This window comes from Gossypium hirsutum, chromosome D04, assembly GCF_007990345.1.
Source record: "Gossypium hirsutum isolate 1008001.06 chromosome D04, Gossypium_hirsutum_v2.1, whole genome shotgun sequence".
NCBI classification, from domain to species: Eukaryota; Viridiplantae; Streptophyta; class Magnoliopsida; order Malvales; family Malvaceae; genus Gossypium; species Gossypium hirsutum.
The window spans coordinates 15,251,505-15,269,378 of NC_053440.1; the positions used below are offsets into that span (position 1 = coordinate 15,251,505).

Consider the following 17,874-nt stretch of genomic DNA (forward strand, 5'->3'; position numbering starts at 1 on the left):
CGTGGACAAGCCACCAGAGTCGCGAAAAGAATTGGGTGCAGCTCTAATGTGTGATGGTTGGACTAACAATTTGAATGAAATGCACATAATTAATTTCCTTGTTTATTGCAGTAAATAAACCATTTTTTGGAAATCTGTGGATGTCTTGAGTGTTCATAGTAGAGATGTTGAATTCAACTACAGTTTGTTAGATTCAGTTGTAAAAGAAATTAGAGAAAGTTACATTTTCCAAATAGTGATTGATAATGAGGCAGCAATGAAAGCTGCTGAAAAAAATTAATGTTGAAAAGAAAGCATCTATATTGGACCTCATGTGCAGCTTACTGTTTAGATTTATGCCTTGAAGATATTAGGAAAAAGCCCAGTATAGCAAAAGTGTTAGATGAGGCTAAGAAAGTAACTTGCTTTATATACAATCACATTCGGACTGTTGATTTGATGAAGAAGTATACACAAGGGAAGCAAATACTTCTACCCACTCTTTGTAACGCCCCAAAATTTTGAGAATTTAATTGTGAGAATCTGCAGTAATTAAATTTCTGTATCTGTGGTTCTGTGTTCTACTTTTGTGTTTAAGGTCTGGAGTTGGAGTTGTATCGATAAAAGTTTTATCCTTTTACAACAACCCCTATCTATGCAGTATATAGTTAAGTGTAATTTTGTACGAATCTATGTCAAGAATGAGCCTGCTGGTTTACTGGTTAAGCATCTGTCTGTATCTTGTCTAGTCTTGAGTTCGAATCATACCATATGCGTTAGGAGAATTTTTGCTTGTTACCAGAAGTACGTTGGTGGTTAAGACAAAAACATCATTAAAATTTAGTTAATGTTATATACTCTTTCTTCTTCTTTCCTTTTTCTTTCTTTTTATTTTTTCCCTTTCTTTCTTCTTTTTACTCCTTTGATTCCTCATTTTCGATTGTGTTCAACAAGTGCATATTGAAAGTTAGTGAGACCCTTAAGTTATTGGAATATTTCTGTGTAGGTTTTGTCGGAATCCTTCAACTTCTGCGAAGTTTTGTTAGTTTTCTGTTGCTTTGTTAAATTTGGAATTCTTTGATTGTTTTACTTAAACTCTCTGATACCTAGTCGTTTTGTTCCCTTAGGCGTGAATATGGAGAGAAGTGATCCTTCGCTTGTTGTGCCGATTTACCACTTTTGAATCGTCGATAAGCATTCGCTGTTGAAAGTTTCTTGGTGTCGATTTATTCGACATAATTCATTGAGTATTAATGTTTGCATTATCTAGTCATTTTAGTCAATTGATTGATTATCGAATGGTTAATTAGGTTCTGGGTAGTCTCCGTATTATCTTTCCATCAAAACGAGACCAAGTGCGTGCCGAAAACCTTAATTTTTACAAGTTTCGGTCGCCAAAAATGGTGGCTGTCGATGTCATACGGCCAAGCACACAAGTGTTTGTCCAGGCCGTGTGACCGTGTAAGTCACACGACCGTGTTGCAGGCCGTGTGTGGCAATATTAGTGCAGGGTTCACACGGTCAAAGGACACGGGCGTCTGTCTAGGCTGTGTAACTCACTGTTTGTGACTTAGGACCACCCGAACGAGCACATGGGCATGTGCCCAGGCCGTGTGAGTCACACGGGCAAGGACACGGCCGTGTGTCCTGGCCGTGTAACTCTCTGTTTATGCTTTAAAACCACATGGGTAAGGACATGGGCATGTACCCAGGCCGTGTGAGCCATATCAGCAAGGACATAGATGTGTGTCCAGGCCGTGTGGCGTATAAAAAGGGGCCTAAAAATTGTTTTTAAAGCTGTAAATGTTACTTAAGACTGATATTAATGTCCATAGTATAAGTCGTCTGAATTTGACTGAATGAGAACTCTCTGATACTCTGTTACATACGCATGAATTCCATACTTGCATGTGCACTGTGATACTTAATCTGATATTGAATTGTGTTATCTACTTGTGAAACAATTTAGAATAACTGAAAACATATTGTGGATATTTGTACTCTATGTCTGCATGGGTTAGGATATTATGAAGAAGGAAGTAATCTATTCTAAATTAGTGGCTAAGCCACCATATGTATAACTCTGATTCTGGCACTTCATCGCATTATGATCTATCAGCTAAGCTACGTTTCTGTAAACGTGTCAAATAGACACTCTATGGTGTGTAAGGTTGGCTGGGCATTGAATGCCCTTAAGAGTGTGTTGGGATGGCCAAAGATGGTGTGTAGCGGATGGGGGTTAGGAATATCTGCATCTGACTCTGATTTGTTCTGTATATGAAATTGAAATTGTTTCTACATCTAATTAATCTGTCTCGAATCTGAACTAGAAATGCTTTTGTTACCAAATCAAATCTTTGAATACGGACACTATTTGATAAATGTGTTTATTTGAACAAACTTCTTTATGCGCTGAGTTCACAACTCACTTTATTATTGGCTAGATTTCAGGTGGTTCTCAGTCTTGAACGGGTTGGCGCAGCGGGAGCTCGTCTAGCTTTTATCTTCCATTTAAATACTACTTTAGGAATTTCGATAAACTACGATAAAATGACTTTTGGAAGATTATATACTTAACTAATATTTGTTATGGATATTATGCGATGTATGGTTTAGTTTTATTGTGTTATATATCTGTGGTATTTGAGTTCCGATGATGTAACTCTCTGGACTTGGGCTGGAGTTCTAGGCCGGGTTTAGGGTGTTACACTCTTACTCGATTTGCAACTCATTTCATTCAACTTGAAGAGATAACAAGATAAAAGCAAGGTCTGAGAGAAATTTTTAATTCAAAGGTCAGTATTTTATAATTAGTTAATATAATTACTTAAATATAACAACCTTTAATGATTTTATTAATTCCAAATAATTTAAATTATATTATTTTAAATTTTTTCTTATGAATATATAGGAATTTAAATAATCAAATTGGAGACATAAAAAGTCAGGGCCTGCTTATTAAGCCAAAAAAATTATTTTGGGAATTTTCTTTGGTAAAAGGCCAATGACTTCATAAAAGTTTACGAGCCCCCAATAAAAGTTTTGAGACTTGTGGATGGTGATGAAAAACCAAAAATGGGTTTTATTTATGAGGCTGTTGATAGAGCTATATGAGCAATTCAGCAAGATTGTTGATATTTCACCGAGTACGAAAAGATTATTGATAATAGATGGAATTTTATGCATTTCGACCTGCATTCAGCTGGTAAGATAAAATGTTTCATATAATTAAGAACTATTTTTATATTTTATTATTTTAAGCTTTAGATTATTATTTGATGATATTCTTATAAATTATGCTTAGGTTATTTTCTCAATCCTCAATTTCAATTTGGGGTGAAGCATTCTGAGAATGTACTAATGGAAACATTAAAAGGTACAAGACCAGTAATTGAAAGAATAGAACTTTCTCTTGATAATCAAGTCAGAATGGTTAATTAGGTTAGATTCATGCAATTATTTGTAACTTAGTTACATAATTTGAAATGGAATTTTTTTTTTCATTTTTACTCTATCTTTTATTTATACATTTGTTATTATTTAGAGATAAACATGAGACATTCGGTACTCCATAATCACAAAGAGCTTGGAAGCAAATGAGTTCGGGTAAATAGTTAATTAAATTATTTAATTATATTTTACATTTTGAAGTTATTTTTAAATTTAAATAATATTATGCAATTGAGTGGTGGATAATATACGACACATATGTTCCTGAGTTACAAAGATTAGCAATTAAAGTGCTTAGTCAAATAACTTCTGCATTAAATTACAAATGAAATTGGATCACATTTAGTTATATTCACACCAAGGCAAGAAATAGGTTCAAGTATAAAAAACTTGAGAAACTAGTGTTTACCTACTATAATATGAGGCTTCAGATAAGGAATCAAAAAAGAATGAGCAGTGATGATATAAACGCTAGTTTTAATCCTACCAGCCTTGATCTTATCTTTGAAGATGTTGATCCACTATCAGAATGGCTTCAAGAGAAAAAAGAATCCATTGTTAGATGGTGAAAATGTCGGTGTGTTGCCTGTGGATACCTCTGATGATGAAATGAATGTTGATTAATCTCAACAACAAAATTTGTCTCGTTCAAGTTCTAGTGCAATGCCAAGTCAAAGTGGGAATGGACCCGATGATGGTGGTTTAAGTCCAATTGATGATGATGATGGACATAGTGATGATAGAGGTGAAATTAGGTCTTCTAGCCGATATGGAGGAGAATATAGGGTTGGTACCACTAGTGGAAATTTCTGTTATAGATCAGAATTTGATGAAAATATGTTTCCTGAACCTAGGAGAGATAGAAGTGAACCTAGAGCTCCATCAAAAGGAAAAGGTGAGAAGCATACTTCTATAGGCTCTTCATCTAGCAGGAGATCGAGTTCTAGTAACCTTGCGTATAGTGGTTCATTTACTAGCACTCAAGGTTTTTATCCACCAGAACAACCTTCACATGGTTATCCACAACCATATGGTTATTATCCATCATTTCTTAATTATAGTGTGCCATATTAGCCTCAAATGCATCCTCCACCACCAATGTATCACCCACCTCCACCTCTCATGTATCATCCTCCTCAAATATATCCTTCATATCAATTATATGAAAACCAAGGTGAAAATGTTACTTATTTTGGATACATTTTTAGACAAAGGCCATGAAAATCAAGTAAAAAACACTATCAAAGTGAAGGTGAAGGATCTGATTCTCCTCGTCATTCCACTAATTGGTGAAAACTAAATTGTACCACAACAACTATTTGTAAGGTATGTGTTTTTTAAAAGAAAACTTTTGTTAATGTTTTTAATTGTAATGATATTAAAATATTTAAAATACATCTATAGATAAATGAATTGAGTATATTTTATGACAAGATAATTAAGAATTGAAGCATGTTAAACTATATATGAAAGTAGAATGAGAGTGAGAATAAGTGGTAAGAAATAGGAATAATTAATGAGAATCTATACATTTATCTATTCCTTTTTTCCTTTTGCAGCATAGAATGCTTTGATATCTTTACCATTTTCAAAACTGTCAAGAAATATTGAAGACCTCTCTCATGTATGAATTTTTAACTATTTTATCTATAAAAACTTTTAAACTTATTAAATATGATGAATGTTTAATATTTCCTTCTTCTTTTTTTACTTTGTTATTAGTTAATATAATATTCTTAAAAAATTCGTAAGTAAATATAAGAATAATTAATGATTGTAAAAATTGTGTTATCATATTAATAAAAGTTTCTAAGTGTTAGAAAGCACTCTAAAAATCATTAAAAGTGACTTTTTATAATTATAATTATAATTATTATATTTTACAATAAGTTGTGCGAATTTAAAAAAATTCACGACCGCAATACCCATAGTGACCGTGATAGCATCCGTTTTGTCTGCAACCGCGATAAACGCAATGCGACTGAAAATGCGGCTACAACCACAATTTAAATCCTCGATCCCAACTATATTTGAATCTACCCGAACAACTAATAGGGTATCAAGTTCCATTCACATTACATTATTCATTTCATATATAATATCACATTCAATTTTCATAATAGCAATTCAATTTAACATCAATACACATGTTTCTCACACCATATAACATATTTCTATCCATTTTCCATATCTCATATTATAATCCAACTAATTCATTCTATTTTCTATTTTATTCAATTCAGTCCACTATCTCGATATTCAATATCAATCTCAACGAATCAATTCATACAATCATTATATAATCACCTTGATATTCAATCATCCAATGAACATGTATATGCAAACAAATAAATCGATCCTGAATAATAAAAGTACAAATCGAGATCTCATGTCACTCGTCGATGAATCTCACTTTTCCTTTCCCTCTTGACGGCTCAGCTTCATCTTTAACTACATACAATCATTCATCAGGTAAACAATATCAATTCTCATCCAATTCACATTCAAACATAAGGTCAATCATATTTTTCTTTTTATTCAATTTAATCCCTAAACTCAGGACAAGCATAACTTTCGATATATAACTTTAGATTAAAATCCTATTTCACATTTACTCATTAGGGACCCTATACTTTCTACTGCTTGAATAATTTCATAACATTTTTTTTATTTTATTCAATTTGGTCCCTAATATAACAAAGTTAACAACTAAGCTTATTAAGCTTTACAATTTAGTCCTTTTCATCATCTAAGATTAATTTCTATTAGTTTCAAGCCAAATTCTCCAATTTCACAACAATGGAATCATACCAAAATCTCAAAAATTAGACAAATTAATACATGGACTAGCTAAATCAAGCTCCCATGATTCAAATTCCATGAAAAATATAAAATAAAATAACTTGAGGACTTACTTAATTAATGGTCGAAAGCTTGAGAAGTTTTGAAGCTTTTCTTTCTTTCCTTCTTTCTTTCGAAGGTGGAATGAAAGATGATATTCCACCCATTTTTTATTTATATCATGCTTAACTTTTAATTAACCTTAATTAAACTAATTACCCTAATATTTATATTAATTAATCGTCATTAGTAACGTTAAAATTAATCATTATCACATTCCACTAAGTCATGATAAATTTTAGTTTATTTACCATTTTAATCCTTTGGATAGTTGCTATCAAAGTTTCTAAGCCTTTTCTTATTTAAAATTTTATAGCGATTAGATTTTTACAATTTAGTCCCTAGACCTTAATTAACTACTTTTTCAGCTAAATTACTTATCTGAACTTCAATATATCTTTATATTAACTCCGTAAATATTTCTATTTTATATTTACGGACTCGTTTTACAGATGTGGGGTTCCAAAACTGTATTTTCCGACACCTCTGGAAACCAAATCATTACACTTGCTTACCCTACTGCCTAAAGTTCTAAATTTCTTCTTTTTTCACTTTTAAATTTTAAAACATCAAAATAAATTATATAATTTATTGAAAAATTTTATCCGTTTTGTCATTCGATTTGTTACTATAATATTGAAATTAATTAATTAATTTTATTTAATTTCTTTTTAAAAATTAAAATTTTATTTTATGTTTTCAAATTAAAATCAACTCAAATAACTCAATTTTTTTATAGTTGTCTACGAAACCCAAATTTATTTTGATTATATGATCTTGAATCTTCCATGCTAAGCTAAAAGGAAAGAAATATCCTCGCAATTAATTAATTTTTGTTTGGCATGGAAGCTAAAATAAATTAAATTAATTAATTTGAAGGGTTTTTCCTTTGATTTTAGCTTAGCATGGAAGATTCGAGATTATATAATTAAAAGAAATTTAATTTTCATAGACAATTATTAAATATGAGTTAAGGATGATTTGGAAACATAAAATAAAATTTTAAAATTTAGAAGCAGATTAAATTAATTAATTTTAATATTATAGTAACAAATCGGTTGACATTATTAAGGGATAAAAAAATTTTAACAATTTATTTAATTTATTTTGATGTTTTGAAATTTAAAATGTCAATACTAAAAAAAGAATTTTAGAATTTTCGGAAATGAGATAAACAAGTACAATTTGACAATTCACTTTAATTCTTGAGGTTCTCTTTACCCCAATCAATACTTTAAAAAGGATAGCTTTTGGTTGACCAAAATGAAAGCAACTCGGAAGTTGGGTGACCAAAATGAAAGTGTAAATATGGTGTGGTGTGTTTACAGTTAACCGCCACACTTAATTGATTAAAATGAAAGCGCTTTAAAAGTTAGATGACAAAATTACAAAAACTTTATTTTGAGTGACCAAAATAAAAGTACACTAAAAATTGGATGACTAACTAAGTAGTTTACCCTATATATAAACAACGTGTTTGTGGCATGGAGTTATTAGTTTTATATAAAAAGAAATCAGAAATCAATTAATAACCAATTAAACAATTTTGGTTTTGTTTATGATTTATTTGAATATAATTATTCTTTATTTCTCTTTTCCTTTTTATGGATTTTTGGAGATTGTGCCTCCTCCTTAAATGGCCACCAACAATGGTGTTCAATTTGCTAGAAAAAAGAAACCGCAGAATACCCGCTAAAATATAATGTTTTCATAATTTTTTTTAGAAACATTAACTTTTAAGAATCAAAATTAAACTCAACATTAAAAAATTAATTTTAAGAATCAAGACTAAATTGACACAAATGTGTCGATGTTGAAGGCTGAATTTGTTATTATGCTAATTTTTACAATTGTCATGTCATTTTGAGTAAATTATCAAAATAGTCATTTTTATTTCCCTCGGATTACATTTTAGTCACGGAGCCGTTAATTGTCGTTAACAGTGTAACGGTAAGCTGACGTGGCACATTAAATAAATTTCAAATAAAAAATTTAGGTTAAATTATACAATTGGTCTCCTTTTTTTTCGCTTTGAGCAATTTCTTTTTTTATGTTCTTTTAACTTTCTTTTTTTCTTCATTTTCTATTCTCTTCTGCTTCTCCCTCTATTTTCCTCCCTTCTCCATCTTTTTTTAACGTAGAGGAAAAAAAATTAAATTGCTCGAAACGAAAAAAATATAGGGACCAATTGTATAATTTAACCTAAAATTTTCATTTGAAATGATGATTTAATGTGTAATGTCAACTTATTATTACACCGTTAACGGAAATTAACGCTCAATGACTAAAATGTTACAACATAATAACGTAAGTGACTAAAATTTAACATTTCAAATATAAGTGACTAAAATATAACCCGATAGAACAAAAGTGACTATTTTAATAGTTTATCCTGTCATTTTGTTACCCACTTAATGATGGATGATAAAAAGAGACAAATTAATTAATTTAAGAATCATTTGGTAACTTTTTTATAATTGAATTGGAAAGTAGCGCATAGTGGAGTAACTTGTAACATGGTTTGCCCTCTATTTTATTTATTGGCAATCTGTTGAAATTTTAAGCATACAGTTTATTATAAATGTCTAAATGAGATAGAATTTTAATCAAGATTTTTTTACAAAGGTATGTGAGTGCTGGACGGCAATGTCATATTTTCAAAAATAATTATAAAAGTTAATATTATTTTCAATAAAATGATTTTTACAATTGTTTGAATCATTGAAATTTTCTTCATAGATATTCGTCAATGTTGTCGTTCATTTCAAGCTTTTCAACAAATTTTCATTAATTTCAAGTTACTCGTTATAAATTGTTCTGAACATCTCAACCTTACACCGATGCTGTTCGATCACTCAATCACTCACTCATCAAATTCATTTTTGAAGTCATTCCCTTTCATAATCTTAATGTAAAAAATTACAGAATAAATGACGCAAAATAAAGTTTAAAAACCTTAAACCGCGGGTTATTTGATTTATAATTCTTTATTTTGTTTCATATCTCTACAGAAATCTTATTTATCGACATTCATACATGCATAAAATTAAAGGAAGAAGGGTAGACTTTGAATACTGATTTTATTTAATATAAATTATTCCTTAATTGTTGTGGTTCTATTTTCAGTAATTTTACCTTAATTTTCGTAATCACTATTAAGAAGTTTTCATATCCCGCATTTGTCTCTTATACTGAAATCACTGATCTACAGATCCATCTCTCAATCTATCAAAATAAATACTCGTAATGTGGCAAAAACTATCCAACTCATCCATTTTCACTATCGATCAAGACGTTCCATAACAATGATGATCATGATTGATATATATGTATGCCAGCCTAAAATGAAAAGTAGTACTGTTGAAAATAAGGAGGGGCGTAGCAGTCTGATTGTAAGAGCCTGCTGGATAGAGCTAGCAATGAAAATGGAAATTAATGGCAAAAATATACATAATTTACAAACTCGTGACAAAGAGTTTGGAACTTTGGATGATGGGTCCTAATAACTCTACAGCCAGCAGATGAATCCAGAAATGAAAGATCTGGCAATTATGATGAAGCATGGCTGCATGGGATAGTAATTAACATGTAAGTGCTGCATGTTTAAGTTACCATTAAAAGAGGACTAAAACATATCAACATCACAACTTAAAACTCAAGAAAACATGATTTAAAATATCCATTTAGCAAAACAGTACCAAAACTTAAACCAAAAAAACATTGAACATTGAACTCAACACGCCATAGAGCTAGAACTCTTAAAACCCTTCTAACCCTAACAAGCAACCACCCTCAAAACCCCTTTTTTTTTTCACCCCGGGGGCTTACAACTAAATTAGCCTAGCTGGTCGATCATGAGAAATCAATCAACAGCTAACAGTGTCACCTGTTAAGAGATTAAAAAAAATAAAAAAAAAACCAAGAAAGTAGCTTTTTATAAACGGAGAGTGAGGTCAACATCTACTGCAGAGTCATAAGCGTCACTGGTGGGAGAAGAAGCAGCACTGAATCCCTGATGAGGAACGAAGCCGGCAGGGGGGAGGTGGGGTTGGAAGGGCTGGAGCCACTGGTCGAGATATGGGCCTTGTTGTGCAGCCGGGTGGTGATCCATGGGTGGTTCAGTAGGGAAGGTGGAGAAAGCTGGGCTAATCTGATGATGATGATGATGATGATGGAGGGTGGTGCATTGTTGGGTCTGATCCTGATCAGTAGGGAACTTCCTACGAGAAGCGGCTCGTTCACGCTTGTGGGCATTTTGGTGGCCGCCAAGAGCTTGTGAAGTGTAGAACTTTCTGGGACAGTAAAGGCATTGGAAAAGCCTAGGAGGAGCAGATGGGGAAGGTCTTTGGGGGTGTTTCTTGGTGGGTCTTGAAGCTGAAGAAGGCTGGTTGAAGAAGTTGTACATTGAGGGGTCTGCCATTGAAGTTTTTGAGAAAAAGCTCAAAGAAAACAGAAGAATAGGATGAAAGAGGAGGTTATACCATCCATGAGTTTTAGGTTTTATACGGGGCTTTAACTTTTTTGTGCCTATTCATCTGTAAAAGGCTTGCAGGAATTTGATGATTGGTACTGAATTATAGGACAAATTTACCCCTCTGGTTACCTCATCATTTCTTGATGCATGCAAAACATACATTTTCAATAGTGCGAATTGTGTGCATACAATACACAATCTCTAAAGCCTTAGAAATTAACTATATGGTTCTGTTTCAAGTCCTCAACTCATTCCATAATTGTTAAAGATTTAGAACTCAATAGATGTGACGTGCGATATATTTATTGATGGATATAACCTTTTACATCACTTGTTTTTGGCTTTTTTTCTCATCCTTGATTGATTGATTGCCTAACACCCCATAAACTAGAATCTAATGTGTTCCTTCTCTCACATTTAACCCTTAGTTAAAAAACCATCCTTATTTAGATATTTTGGGTATTATTCTATATATAAAAGTATTGGTCGAATACAAAGAACACATACTTTTGTTAAAAATATTTAGTAGGTCACATTTCCTTTACTACTAATATAATATATACGTAGTAGATGTTATGGTTTTCAATCAAGTCAATAATACAATATAGTTAATGTTTCAGGCTTTCGGTTGGAGCTGCTACAATGCCACACTTCATTCCTCATCCTTTTGTCCAATCAATAACAAAACAAACAAACAATATATGTATATAGTACCTGACCTCACCGTACCATTCCCATTCCCATGCCCATTTTTCATTTTTGAAAAGAAAAAAAAAAGGGAATATGGGCAGAATGGGAATGAAGGACAGCAAGGCGCCCCTCTCCTCTCTCTCTCTCTCCAGCTCTTGTTATATGCATGTCAGGGGGAGCCTGTCTGTTCTGTGACTGAATGCACTCCCGCGCTCTCTCTTGTTAGTTTCTGTAAACAACTCAGCATATTAGGCAAAGGTGGAGGACACGTATCGAGGGTACATACGATTGGTGGAAACTCAATGACCCAATCATCAAACCGTGATAGAGAGGGATTGATTCCCTGAATTATGGGATTTTATTAATGGCCTTAGGCCTTAACCTCGAGTGAGTTATTAGTGACACACTTTCAGAATACATGGGTTTAGGGGTAGTGACCGATAAACTGAACCTCATCCATCACCAAATTAAGTACCCCCCCCCCGGCCAAGTAGGGTTAAAGGGGGACTGGGGTTTCCCTTAAAAGGGTTGGTTTAGGGGTAGCTAGCTTCGTGAGTAAGATAAAAGGTTATGATGTTGCTGGAGTTGTGTGTTACTTTAGATAATTAATGATGGCACAGTGATGTCAGTTGAGTGATGATTATTGATCCTTTTAGTTTTTAATTCCATTTGTTAGTTTGTTTTGTTGCCACACCCATTTGGACTTGTCTCAAACTTCAACTACCACAATTTGAGAATACCTTAACAAAAAGAAATCAAGCACACCCATAGAGTTGAGGCACGGATTGGCCCCCAATTTTATTTCTAAAATATTAAGTTAAAGTTGGATACATAACAACCCCTGAACATCATCTTGGAGAAAACTATGTAAACAATTAGGAGGATTAAAACAAACATAAAGTAAATCAAAAATAGAAAGTGCCTAAAGATAGACTGAAAATTACTAGTGCAAGCATTCAATCAAATCGAGTAAAACAATTTCAAGTTAATCGAGTTGACGAGTCCTATTTTATCATCCTAACTCGATTTGTATTTTTTTCGACTAAAGTCGAGTGTAATGAAATTCGAGTCAAATCGAATCGAGTGAAATTGTTCAAGTTAAATTAAAAAAATTAAACATGTCAAATTAAAATCTTGTTACAATATAACTACTTCTATGTTAGAGCACATAAATTTAAAACCATATATATTTGAAAAAAATTTCAAAGCAAAATAAAAAAATAATAATAAGATACTTTTCCATAATAAACTTGAATAATTAATTAACTTATTTAGGTCCTCAAAATTATTATTTTAGGACATTTTTAAAATTTTAACTTTATTTATATATTATTTAGAATTTTTTAAAAATATAAATATTATAAATATTTTGAATTTTAAAAATTATTTAGAACCTGTTTTTGTAATTTTTGTTGAAAGACAGACCAATTTGCTCATTTTCAAAATTAACAGAAACCAAAAGGGTATTTACACAATTTTTTTATTTGAATTATTGAATTGTAAAATTCAACTTGAATCGAACTCGAAACTCAAATATTCAATTAACTCAAAATTCAAATTTTTTTTTCGATTTTTTCGAATCGAATCGAGTTTTGCTCACCCCTAGAAATTACTACCCAGATGAGCTAAAACATTTGCATACTTTTTCCCTTCTCGAAAGATATGTCTCCAATGACTAGAATTCATAGAAAATAGAAGTATCCTGCATTCATCAATCAAAGGAGAAAGCACAATATTACGATTAGTGGTGTTGTATATAAAATAAAGCACAAATTTCACATCTACTTCAATTTCAATATGTGAAAAGTTATTGATCACATGCAAGTGAAAGGCCATCAAGCAAAGCCCAAAGTTTAGCTTCTACACTAGTAGCTCTTGGAATGTGGCAATAGGATCCAATCACTTAGTTACCAAGATTAGGGGTGAGCAAAACTCGATTCGACTCGAAAAAATCGAAAAAAAATTCGAATTTCGAGTTAAACGAATCGAGTTATTCGAGTTATTCGAGTTATTCGAGTTATTCGAATCAACTCGAATTTTTTTTTTGAATTTCGAGTTCGAATCGAGTTGAGTTTTCGAATTCGAATAACTCGAATAATTCGAATAATTTGAATATCAAACTATAATATTTTACATTTTTACCCCAAACTCCCAACCCTTTTTACTTTTCCCTCAAAACTTTTACTCCTTCCCACTTTCCCCCCAAAACCTTTACTCCCTTCCCCTCCCAACCCCCCAATCTACCCAAAATTCATTTCCCACCAAAATTTTACTCTCCCATTTATTTTTTCTCAAAATTTTACTCCCAAAAACCCTCAAAACCTTTTATTTTCACCCAAAATTTTTACTCCCTCCCACTTTTCCCCTAAAACTTTTATTCACTTCCTATCCCACCTCCCATCTATCCCAAACCCTCCTCCCTCCATTTTTTTAAATATTTTCCCTCCAAAATTTTACTCTCCCTATTTACTTTCCCTCAAACTTTTATTCCCCAAAACTTTTTATTTTTCTCCTAAACTTTTACTTATCAACCTTAACTCTCAAATAAAAAATTAAAATTATCCAAAAAAATCACTAAACATAAATAGTAATAATTTTATTTATATCTACTATTTATATTATTAAATTAAATTTCACATTTTATATTATTTATATTATTGAATTGTTTAGTCATATTGAATATTTATATTAAAATTGAATTATTAATTATGCCATAAAATATTCGTGTTAAAATTTTATATTGGTATCAATTTCACATTTTATTTTTAAAATAACTTTTATTAAAAAATTATATTTTTACATTTAATATATTTTTTAATTCTAAAATACATAGTGACAAGAATCTGAAGATAATTGAAACAACTAAGCAAGCAAAGAACTAACCAGTATATAAAAAATTAATAAATAAATTATGAAGTGATGAAAGTTAATAAAAAATTTGATTAAGGTGAACAAATTTTATTACGATGGGTGATAATGGTTACAAGGACCCAAAATTATTTTTTAAAATTTAACTCGAAAAATATATTCGATTCGGTTCGAATTCCATCTCACTCGACTCAATTCGAGAAAACTTCAAATAAAGTTAGGATGATAAAATGAGATTCGAAAACTCGATTAACTCGAAAATTTTCGATTCGATTCGATCGAATGCTCACCCCTAACCAAGATGGTCTCGAATCAAGGAGCCAACCCTCCCTTTACCTAGATTACCCAAAGAAGAACCATCTGTGTTGAGTTTCAACCATCCCAAAGGAGGAGGTTTTCAGGAAACTGGCACAATATCAAATACACTGCGGACTTTTGGGGGGTGGATAGGGCAATGAATTCACAAGCATTCCTAACCATCCTTCGAACAAAGCCCTCAATCAATCTACTTTGATTAAAAACTAGGGCATTTCGACAAATCCAAATTTCCCAAAGAGCAAAACAAAAAACCACAAACCAAGGGTTTTGGGGATGTCGAGCCGACTCCTTGGATGATAAATTTTCCTGAAGTCAATCCTCCTCATTATCGAGACGAGGGGGTGTATTGAAAGTTTCGAAAGATAACGTTCCATAAGGAAATCATCGAGGGACAATCTCGGAGTAAGTGTTGGATACTTTCTTGATCCAACAAACAGAAAAAGCACTGGTCATCAATATCCCAACCTTGGCGAACTAGGAAAAGTTTCGTAGGGAGAGCTTTAAGGCCACACTTCCAAAGGAAGAATTTCAGCTTAGGAGGCAACTTGGCTTTCCAGATCAATGTCCATAAACTAATGTTAGGACGAGAGAGGACTTTAATCCATTCCAAGGCTAAGGAGTACGCAGTAGCCAGAGTGAAGGAGACAGAACCAGAAGGTCCCCATCCTATAAAGTCATCCCTAGGGGATTGATTAGTGACAGGTGTACTTAGAAAAGTTTCAACTACTTTCCTAGGGAGTTGGCATGAAATAGAATTAGAGCCAAGAGCCCCCCATCTATCTCTGACTTGATCAAATTGTAACACGTTAGGGAGAAAGTTATTTCTTAAAATACATTTTTTTAGTAATTTCAGTATTAAAGGATATCAAGTTTCATTAAGGATGGAATCAAGATAAAACATCAGGGGCTAAGCATGGTAGTCGGTACATTCCAATGCCAAATAGTTTTAAGTTTTGTTTCGAACAAAATTTCGATGGAGTTTTAGTCAATTTAGTTAATACTAACTTGTACTACTGTATATTAGTTTATACAATATTTTAGGGTTTTAAACTAGTTTTAAATATTTTTTATCTTAAATAGTTTTATATATTTTAGAAGTTCCAGTAAAAAAAGGAATAACAATTGAAAATTAAATATTAGAAAGAAACTATATATATATAAGTAAATATATACTATTAATTTTAAAAGTTAAAAAAAATATAAATGCCAAAAAAATGCCAAAAAAATTTTAGACAAGATTTTATAGTTTTACACTTTAATACGAATTGCCACATCTAATGTGTAAGGGAAAAAAGAGAAAAAGTAAACCACAAGTGTATCAACTTAGCGAGTGCAACAGATAATGAAAAGCTTAGCGCAAAGTAAAAATGAAGATAGCATACAAAATACAAAATTAAAAAGGGTATTTGAAATATTAATTGTTAAAGCCATAAATTTAAAATTTAAGAATTCGGAGGGGCCTAATTTATCTAATTTTAAAATTGAGAGGGACCTATGAGGTGTTTAAATCTCAATTTATTTAATTCTAAATTGGAAGAGGCCTAAGAAATAATTGAACCAAAAAAGTTTATTTATTTATTTAGGGAGGGGGCTCTCACCCTCCATTTAGTTACGTCCTTGAGTTCCATACAAATTTTGTGGCACATAGAGAATCCTAATTATGTAATGATTAAGATCCACTCGATATCAATTATTATCGAATTTGCATGTATTCATTTTTTTTTTCAGTTTGTTGTAAACTTTGACCTTAATAAAATATTAAAAATAAATTTGACATCTGATGTCGAGTTTTTGTGTAGTTCATAGCCATATTTCTTTTTACAGTTTACAATAAACCCAGCTATAATAAATTACACACTTGTCGAGTTAGAGGTTTTATGCATTTTAACAATAATAAATATAATAAATACTTCTCAAACAATTTGGTTACCAAACCTCAAGTTCACTCCGATCGTTGTTGACTTCTTAAGCCTGGAAATTGCCCTCAAAACCTTTAGATTTTCAACTCGAAATTGATATATAATGGCTCTATTGAGGAAAGTGAACCGTATAGTGCAAGTAGTTGTCAAAATGGCACTTTTTTTAACTTTTGTTTGATCAAAAAAATAATAATTTAGTACTCTAGTAATTATTTTTTGGTTAAAAATGTCATAGGTCTCTATACTTTTCACAAATTTGAAATTTAGTTCTTGTACTGTTTAGTTTTAGGAATTTAGCCCCTCTACTTTACAAATTTCAAAATTTAAGTCCTATTATTAATACTATTAAATTTGTTGGCGTGGCATTTTGAAATAATAAAAAATTATTCACTTGACATTCATGTAACTAAGAAATATTGTTATAATGAATGTAAATTTAACAATAATTTTAATAGTTTTAACAGTTGAACTTAAATTTTGAAATCTAAAAATAAATGAACTAAACTTCTAGAAATAAAAGTATAGGAACTAAATTTCGAATTTACAAAGAGTACAAGGACTTATGGCATATTTTAACCTTATTTTTTATACATTGTTTATATTTAATTTTACTTTTAGGGTATTTATGTTGAATTTAGAATTTTTTTAGTAATAGATATCTTTGCCTGTGTGCTAGGTTAAGGAAAGAGGACACTCGGCTTAAGGCTTGTCTAGCTATAGCGGGGTTTTTAAAGGTCACTGAAATACATCCTATTCTATTGTGAGCACTGTTAACCATAGCCATGGTGGAGAAGTGGAGACAGAAGACACTGGCTTTCCACTTCTCATGCGATGAAGCAATGATCATGTTGGAAGATGTAGCATTGATTATAGGCATTCCAATTGAAGGGTTCGTTGTCACTAAGGTGGTCAATTTTGAGATGGATCCGAAAATGTGTTTTTTTCGATCATTAATCAAATGCCAAGAAAGATATTAACATTGATCGAGATCAAAGCGGTCTACAATAAACAGGTATGTTTCACCTCAAAAGTAAGATACTACAATTAGGGTGGAATACAAAGAAGTAATCCAAACAACATTGCAACTTAAAGGTGGGGTAAAAACAGTAAAGACAAACCTAGATAAGAATGCCAATGCTCGTGGACCTTTCTGGTAGGCTTGAGTAGATAGACCTCATGGGTAGAATATCAGTGTATACGCCAAAATTATGGCATGTTCATAAGCCAGGATGAAATCGAAAACGGTTAAGCATGGAAAGAGTTGGAAGAAGAAAG

General features: G+C 31.7%; 1 protein-coding gene across 1 annotated transcript; it reads right to left on the reverse strand.

The window, feature by feature from the left end:
* Positions 1 to 9,986: 9,986 nt before the first annotated feature.
* LOC121216379 (zinc finger protein KNUCKLES) lies at positions 9,987 to 10,820 on the reverse strand. The gene has a single exon (XM_041092034.1). The coding sequence runs from the start codon at positions 10,748 to 10,750 to the stop codon at positions 10,265 to 10,267; it is 486 nt and encodes a 161-aa protein (XP_040947968.1). The 5' UTR covers positions 10,751 to 10,820; the 3' UTR covers positions 9,987 to 10,264.
* Between the last annotated feature and the right edge of the window lie 7,054 nt (positions 10,821 to 17,874).

Excerpts from the sequence above, each read along its gene's own strand:
- LOC121216379 (XM_041092034.1), bottom strand. The coding sequence starts at position 10,750 with ATGGCAGACCCCTCAATGTACAACTTCTTCAACCAGCCTTCTTCAGCT.